The sequence below is a fragment of the Tupaia chinensis genome, unplaced genomic scaffold (genome assembly GCF_000334495.1).
Source record: "Tupaia chinensis unplaced genomic scaffold, TupChi_1.0 Scaffold000054_1, whole genome shotgun sequence".
Taxonomy (NCBI): Eukaryota; Metazoa; Chordata; class Mammalia; order Scandentia; family Tupaiidae; genus Tupaia; species Tupaia belangeri.
In genome coordinates, this window is record NW_006159512.1 from 1,991,637 (window position 1) to 2,000,471 (window position 8,835).

At 39.4% G+C, this 8,835-nt stretch overlaps 1 protein-coding gene across 2 annotated transcripts in view; it reads left to right on the plus strand.

The window, feature by feature from the left end:
* APAF1 (apoptotic peptidase activating factor 1) overlaps positions 1–8,835 on the plus strand; it is a 104,800-nt gene that overhangs the window by 64,056 nt on the left and 31,909 nt on the right. For both annotated transcript variants that reach the window (XM_014591696.2, XM_006141372.3), the window contains 2 exons: positions 4,970–5,089; positions 6,125–6,241. In XM_014591696.2, coding sequence (XP_014447182.1) covers positions 4,970–5,089; positions 6,125–6,241 — 237 coding nt within the window. The remainder of the gene's footprint in view (positions 1–4,969; positions 5,090–6,124; positions 6,242–8,835) is intronic.

An 8,835-nucleotide genomic window follows, 5' to 3' on the forward strand; every position in this document is an offset into this window, starting at 1 on the left:
GAAAGAAAACAGGAAACTATTAGGTTTATATTTGTCTTGGGAAAGTGCTATTATATGGACCTTAGCAATCGCATTCAGTCAGTACATGTTCTTTGAGGATTACCATGACCCAGGTGCTGCGGGGAGTCCAAGGATCCAACTGTATTTTGGTTAATTTAAATATATTACATTTGATTCCTGACTCTTATCTCTACCTTTAATTTCCTCATTCAGTTACTCGCTAGTTTTAGTAGATTCTAGCTTACTGTTTGGTATCATTCATCTCTACTTTTCCATTCCTACTACCTAAATTCAGGTCCTCATTATCAGTTGCTTTTTTTTGTTGTATTAGTCTCTACCACAATCTCACCTTTTTTATATATGCTGCTTCTAAGATTTTCTTATGTATAATGTATAATATGATCATGTCATTTTTGCTCAAAACCAGATAGTGCCTCCCTGTCTACCAAGGTAAATGTTCACTTTGAAGCCTCCCATTAAGCTTCTCCATAGTATGGCTTCCTTCTGTTCCAATCTGCCTTTCAGTTTATTCCTATAGGTAACCTGCACTGAGCTGCTCTAATTTTCCCAAATACTCTGTAGTCACCTGCTTTGATACTTTTGCTTAAATGATTTCTTATATTTGTAATGCCCTACTTCCCCGTATCTCTCTTTTTTGAAATCCTGAACATCCTGCAGATTCTCTCAAGCCTTCTCTATTTGAGGGAGTGTCTGTCTCTTTTCATGCCACATAATGCCATGTCATTTTCTTTTCTTTTTTTTTTTCTTTCTTTTTTGGAGAGGTTTTTGCTATAGGGCGTGTGCGCTAGCCAGACAGACAGAGACAGAGAGATAGAAAGCGAGAAATTACCCCCCAGGGGGATGGCCACGCTGCAGTCCCTTCTCCTCCATTCTCCTCTCGGGATTCTGGGCACGTATGCACATGCACCCGGCATGAGTTTAAGCCACCGGGTCCGGAACTTGAACCGCGGTCAACTACCTGGGAGTCCAGCGACATAGCCATTACACTAACTGCTGGTCCCAATCCCATGTCATTTTCTAATGGTTCTTATCAAATTCTAACTTGAATTTACACTAACTGCTGGTCCCAATCCCATGTCATTTTCTAATGGTTCTTATCAAATTCTAACTTGAATTTAAGTATAGTATTCATACATTTTAGATAATAAGTTCTTTGAGACATCTATTATAGTGCTTTATATGAATTGTAGCTAACATTTATTTAGTATTTACTTCTTTTTGAGGGTCTTTTTTTTGGTATTGGGTGCTATGCCTGACATTGTGTGAAGTATAGTATATGTATTAATTTTCTGATTCTCATAATTCTTTTGGAAACAGACCCAAAAAGGTTAGCAAGGCACAGAAAGGCCAAGAAAGGCCGCTTACCTGGTGGTCTCAAAGAGTGAAGTTAGCTAGAAGGTCATTCAGGACCCGTCCAACCTGTCCTTCCTTTTTCCTGAAAGCTTGAATAACTGCTTTGCAGTACCTGGGAATATTTCAACTTCATGATTATAGGTTATCTATGATGGAGGAGTCCATCAATCCGCAAAGCAAACTGTCAGGAAAACTCCCCACTTCTTGATTGAAGACACTGGATCCAGAATCTTTGTGTAGTACACCCACCCCTTCCAAGACATTTGCCAGCTCACAGTACGAACTTTCTGCACTGATCCAACATACGTATACCGTGACCATGTAGGCGCTCTGGATTTCTGTCAGGAAGACTGGCCATCCTTCTGTGTGCATGGCACAAAGGCCTTTGAGACGACGAAGTCAAACCATAATCCTACTTACCATTTGAGCTCTGCACATCCACATGAAGGCTCCGTATGAAGGAAGTGGCTCAAGGGCTAGAAAAGGCTTTCTAGTATTTATATGTAGCTGCCATGTTCTTTGAGGGAGATAAACGAGGGAGGAAGTATGTAGGTAGAAAGAGGGTCTTTCTCTCAATGGCTCCTAGTGGCCATAGGAAGTTGTATTTTTTAGGTGTAGTCAAAGTCTCATAAGTAGACATCTCGCAAGCTGTAAACAGGAGGACTGGGGAGTCGGGTACTGGGTAGGACCCACTCAGAGATGCCTTGGGGGCTACTATTTCAATGCTACTTCTGCTAGCAAGGCATTTTTTAAAATAAAATCTATTAGGCTGTCTATGAGGTAAGTGAGTAATTGATATAATAAAGCTCCATCAAAACCTTTAGGGTTTTCATTAAATGTCAGGTTACAATAAATCTCCCCGTGCTGGGCCTCTTTCCTGTAAGTGTCTCAGACCTTAAACAGGACTATATTCCTTTGAAACATGGCTGCTTAAGGGTCATTCTTCAAAAAATCTTTCCCAATTTTGACATTTTTATGGGATGGCCCTTTAATGTGAAATATGAAAGGCTTTCACAATAACGATGCCCTGGTATGTAGTCTCTGAAGTAACCGTGTTGGCTAACCTGAGAGGGGAAAGGTGGCCCTGGCAGAGATAGGAACAATTTCCTTGAAAGTAGATATCATGACTCATCTGCCACCCAGAAGACACTGTCACGTAACAGTTCAAAACCCAGACTCTGACATCCAAATCCCAGCTCGGCCTGTACTCGCTGCGCGACCTGGGAACGTTACTGGATCCCTGCTTTTCAATGTTCTCATCCAGAAAATAAAATGTAAGAATGGCAGCTATGTGACAGAACTGCTGTAGGCTTCCACCGGCTAAGCTGTGCAAAGAAATGAAGCTATTCGGTGTTTAGTAAACTATGAGGACCGTGTAACCGTTAACGTGGCATTTTGTGTTTCCTCACTATGCTTTCTTTACTTGGTATAATTTTGTACTAATCAACAAAAAGAAGTAAGAATACCAAATGTTATTTCTATGTAATACATTAGGTTGTCAGGAAACTCGCATTTTTCTATGCAAAAATGCACCGTGACTTTCCGAATGACTCAATCATTTGCAAAAAGTTACGGTAAGATTGTTTTATTTGCCCTTCACACTCACGCATTTTCGTAGGAGCAATTGCCATCGATTTTTTAAATAGAGATATTTGAGTTCAGAGAGTTGCTGTGGTTTGCCAAATATCCAGAAACCACTGGTGCCGGTGGGATTTCGTTTCATGTTACCCGACTCTGCACTTGTTTCTCCTTCAAGTATGACTCAACCGTATGACTCGTAATGTTTTTGAGGAGTTACCCTCCTGACTCCACATCCCTACCATTTACTGAGACCTGTTACGTGGTAGGCTTTTTATGCCTATTATTTAATGATATTAGATCAACTTTGCAATTTCACATTACCATGCTGTCTTTTTATAGGAAACAGACCGAGGCTTACAGAAATGATAGCAATTGTAACGTGAAAATGTTGCACTCCTTCATTTATTCACACAGCAAAGGGCTACAAGGGACACCAGGCTAGACACTGGGGCCAGTGAGGAAAAAGAAGGACAGGGACAAAATCGCTTGCCATCCGAGAATGACAATCTAGAGGTAAAATGAAACAAAGGGCCAGAGGTGGGATAGCAGTAGAGCACAGGCCCGTGTGAGCCCTCTGCCCCGGGGAGGGTCACAGTTCAGGTCCAGAGAGCTCCCTGGGAGAGCCGGCTCACACTCGCCCAGGATCAGGGCTGGCTAAAGGCTGGGAGTGGACCGTGGCATCGGTTCCCTGCTGGGGGTGCTGTCTCTCTGTCTGTCAGTCTGTCAGTCTGTCCCACTCATGGAAATAAAACAATAATCGTTACAATAAATGTTTTTAGTAATAAAAATGATAGAGGTTAGCAGAAGGCGATGGGATGTTCTCCATGAGAGCATGAATGTCTGTTACTGTGGTATCTTTAGTTTAGGCATCGTTAGTATCGTTAGACAAGAGCTGGAAACCCAGGTACCCATTGACCATCTTTTTTTTTTTTTTCTTTCTTTTTTGGAGAGGTTTTTGCTATAGGGCGTGTGCGCTAGCCAGACAGACAGAGACAGAGAGATAGAAAGCGAGAAATTACCCCCCAGGGGGATGGCCACGCTGCAGTCCCTTCTCCTCCATTCTCCTCTCGGGATTCTGGGCACGTATGCACATGCACCCGGCATGAGTTTAAGCCACCGGGTCCGGAACTTGAACCGCGGTCAACTACCTGGGAGTCCAGCGACATAGCCATTACACTAACTGCTGGTCCCAATCCCATGTCATTTTCTAATGGTTCTTATCAAATTCTAACTTGAATTTAAGTATAGATTTTATTTACTCACTTTCAGTGTTACTCTTCAGATTTATTCATACATTTTAGATAATAAGTTCTTTGAGACATCTATTATAGTGCTTTATATGAATTGTAGCTAACATTTATTTAGTATTTACTTCTTTTTGAGGGTCTTTTTTTTGGTATTGGGTGCTATGCCTGACATTGTGTGAAGTATAGTATATGTATTAATTTTCTGATTCTCATAATTCTTTTGGAAACAGACCCAAAAAGGTTAGCAAGGCACAGAAAGGCCAAGAAAGGCCGCTTACCTGGTGGTCTCAATGAGCTCGAGCCAGGATATAAACCCATGCACTGCTTCCTTCATCAAGAAAGTTTTGTTAAAACAATAGGCTCCATCAACCGAACACACTGTTACAGGGTGTTTAGTGACAGAGTTGATTTATATTCTGGTGCAAGCTCCTTATCTTGTGCATTGGTATCAGACACTTGGAGAACCAGGAGGAGGTCCTTATCTTTGGATAGCACCAAGTTAAGTAACTTGCCCAGAGTCATGACCTGAGGTAAAACTCGAATTCATACTGAGGCATTTGACTCTAGCACCCATAACTCTTAATACTAACTGCTTCTTACTATAGATCATGTTAGTAAATATTTGTTATTGGACCGTAATCTAATGATGCAAAATTTCTAGCATCATAGGTATTTTAACTGTGGAGCATAGTTAACATCTTGCATTAAGATTAAGACTTGTCTTTACATCATTTCAGAGAATGCACTGATAGTTTATTTCTTTATAGCTCTGGGAGACGAAGAAAGTTTGTAAGAACTCTGCAGTAGTGTTAAAGCAAGAAGTAGACGTTATATTTCAAGAAAATGAAGTGACAGTCCTTGCCGTTGACAACAGAAGACATCTGCAAGTGAGTATGTTTTAGAAAATAATTGGAAAAATTGTTTTTGTTGAACTCTCAATTTTACTCTTACTTGTTTTTGGTCTTGGGATCAGGAATAACTGTATAGTATCTAAAAGATTTCCAGTTGACATGAATTGAATAAATATATGGGTCTTGAGCTGAGGCTCAGATATGTTGGTAGTTATAATTAAATTACGGGCTAACCCACCTTATCCCTCCCCTCTCCTATTGGTATCTGTGATCTCATTCCTAGATTTGCACTGTCTGTCTTAGGAATACTGCTAGGAGAAACCTGAACATGTCCGTAATGGAGATTCAGACATGCCTATTAAACTTAAATATTTGCCAAGGTCATGTGTTTTAGTTGAGTGATACGGTGTCTTTATTCATGGAATTAAAAATATTATTAGCATAGATTATGAAATTGGATAATCTTAAGCACTTAAGATCTTAAGCATTCATTTTTAAGCATTACAAGTCTAGCCATGCAAACTATGCTTATGGGTTGTTCTCTGCCCCTGCCCCCCCCAAAAAGGGGGAAGGATTCCAGTTTACAATGTTCTGTGAGTGATTTAGAGGATATAAACCACATTTTAATTAGGGTTTGTAGTTTTATATAATGCCTTTCTCAGCCCTATTTCACCAACCCCCTTGAAAAATATAAAAAAGTGTATTTTAACAAATGATAGCCCTATTAAAAATGAGCTTTGTGAAGAAATAGAAAACAGGGTGTGGAACTTGCTGTGGGATTACAAATCAGACAGATGTGTCTCAGGTGGTGAGCACAGCAGCTGCTCTTTAAACCTTTTAAAGCTTGTTTTATTTTATGAAAATGTATTTGAACCACAAAAGTCAAATGAAATGAAAGCATGAAGTGCTAAATGAAGCTGCTGAGACTAGAAAACGGCTTTGTTGTTCCCCTGGGAGCTCTTGTTGGTTATTTTCTGTGTTTTATTTTAGTTTTTCAATTGAAGCCTCTGTTCTAAAGAACAAAAACTAGTCTTACAGCCCAATAATTGATTGTGCCTTCTTTTTCATTAGCTCATTAATGGAAGAACAGGTCAGATAGATTATCTGACTGAAGCTCACGTTAGCTGCTGCTGCTTAAGCCCACACCTTCAGTACATTGCATTTGGAGAGGAAGATGGAACCATTAAGGTATTTGGCGTTAGTTTTCAGAATCTTTTTGTGCAGCTGAGTTATTTAAAATTAATTGTGAAACCAGCAGGTGGCATGGTTAAGGCACTGGACATTCCCACACGTCTGACCACGGTTTGAGTCCTGGACCTGGTGGTTTGCTTTCTCACTTTCTCTCTCTCTCTCTCTGTGTCTCTCTCTGTCTGACTGAAAAAAAAAAATGAATGAATAAATAAAATTAAATAATTCTTAAAAAATTAATTACATTTTAGCATTATACACTTATACACTAAACAAATCCTGTGATTCACTAGTCTTAGTTTAATTAGACTACTTGGTTATATAGTTTTCAGATTGCCTTTACTACTGTTTCTCGTGCTTTTTGTCTTTTTGTGTTCATTATTCTCCACCTAGTTGTTGTGGTGCTCATGTATATTAAGCTCTGTTAGAGGTTTAGCCAACCATGCAAAGAGCTGTTTTTCCTCCTCTTAAAAGTTTAGCTACGCGGGGTGTAAGTTGTTTCTTTTTCAGTACTAATAAAGCTCACCAGGAATATCAGTGCAGGGCTGCCTGTTCTTGCTGTTAAACTTTTGGCATTAGACGTACATCTTTTCAGGGCCAGCAGGTGGCCTGGTAGTTGAGGCACTGGACTCCCACATGGCCGACTGTGGTTTGAGTCCTAGGCCTGGCAGCTTGCTTTCTCACTTTCTCTCTCTCTTTCTCTCTCTCTGGCGAACACACATGCCCTATAGTAAATTTAAAAATAATAATAGAAAATAAATTAAATAAATAAATAAATCTTTAAAAAAAGTACACCAGTTCACTACTTGAAATCGATAACTTATCTAACAAGATCAATTACATAAAATAGATAGTAAGGCAAAAAAATAGAATAATAAGATAATTTTGGATAAAAATATTGTCTTCTTTATAATAAATATTACAAAAGCACATTTTTCCTACCTGTATGATAGCTTTTTAAAGAATATTGGCTCTAAGCCAGCAGGTGGTGTGGTTGAGGCTCTGGACTTCCCACATGGTCAGTTGCAATTTGAGTCCTGGACCTGGTGGCTTGCTTTCTCACTTTCCCTCTTTCTCTGTCTCTGACTCTCTCTGGTGAGTGCATGTGAAAAAATAATGATAATAATAAAATAAAATAAATAATTCTTTATTAAAAGGAAATTGACTCTCACTTTTTCTTAGCTTTTGGGAATTTATTTTTTAAATTTATTAATTATTGCACTAGCCACATTTTCTTTATTTTGGATTCATTTTCCTACAGAATTACACAAATATTCTCTAGTTTATACTGCCCCACAAGGAGGAGCCTATATGCTTATCCACAAAATGAAGGAGCAAGCATTTGCAAAGTGATGTTGGTACTGTTGTGTTTGCCATAGCCATTGTGGCACATGTTCAGAGTTAAGACTTTTTCTTCATTCTTGTGAAAAACGTATTAATTAGTCATTAAGGTGGGTACGGTTCTGAGGAAGTGAACTCTGGATGTTTGTTAAGCCAGGGATGGTTGTACGTTGGCAGGTGAAGTCTAGTCTCCCCTCTCAGTCTCATCTTTCAAACTACTGTATATTATTATTTATTCTTAAAAGTTCTTTTTTTAAATTTTGTTTATTTCTTTTATTGCCAAAGAGTCTGCGCATTTGCCAGAGTACGAGGGAGAAAGCACCTCCAACGGAACATGGTCACACTGCAATCCTTTCTCCCCCGTTTCTCCATTCCGTCACATGCACACACACCTGGCATATTCCTTAAGCTTCTAGGGCTGGGACTTGAACCATAGTTGGCCATGTGGGACCTGACTTCCTTAACTACTAGGCTATGGGCTGGCCTTATTTTTATTTTTAAAGGATTTTTGGTTCTTTGTTTCTTTTTTCCTTGTTGCCAAGCCAGCTCTACATTCTTTTTGTTTTTACTAATTATCTTGAAACGAATCTTCAAGGTAGTTTAAATAACTCACAAAGCACACATGTGCTGATCCACATCCTTAACCCCCTCAGAATCATCAAATAAATAAATAATATGTAATGAACTATGTGAAATCACCAATAGTTGACTGGTTTTTAAACTATAAAATGGTGGTTTCTATGATTCAGCCTCCTATCATCAAATAATAGTAATATCAGCTTCTATTTATTAGATATTTACTGTGCCAGATGTTTTAATTGAATTTTTATAACATCTTGAAATGTTAGATGTTATTCCTGTTTTGCAAATGTCTAGATTCATGCTTTTTGCAGCTTTCATAAATTCAGTACATGGCAGAGCAAGGACTGAATTTCAGCCTTTGAGCCTATGCGCTCAACTGTTATGCTATCTGGCCCTCCTCACTTAGGAGTTGTGGGATTGTCATCCCGCTTGTTTAGGAAGGCTCCGATCACACAATTCCTCTGCTCTTTTTAGAGAGAGAGAGATTTTTGCTATAGGGTGCGTGCACTTGCTCTAGAGACAGATAAACAGAAAGCAAGAAATCCCTCCCCCTCCCCCAAGGGGGATGGCCACACTGTAGTCTCTTCTTCTCGATTCTCCTCTCAGAATTTTGGGCACACACACACATGCGCCCAATACATGAGTTTCAAGCCTCCAGGTCTAGGACTTGA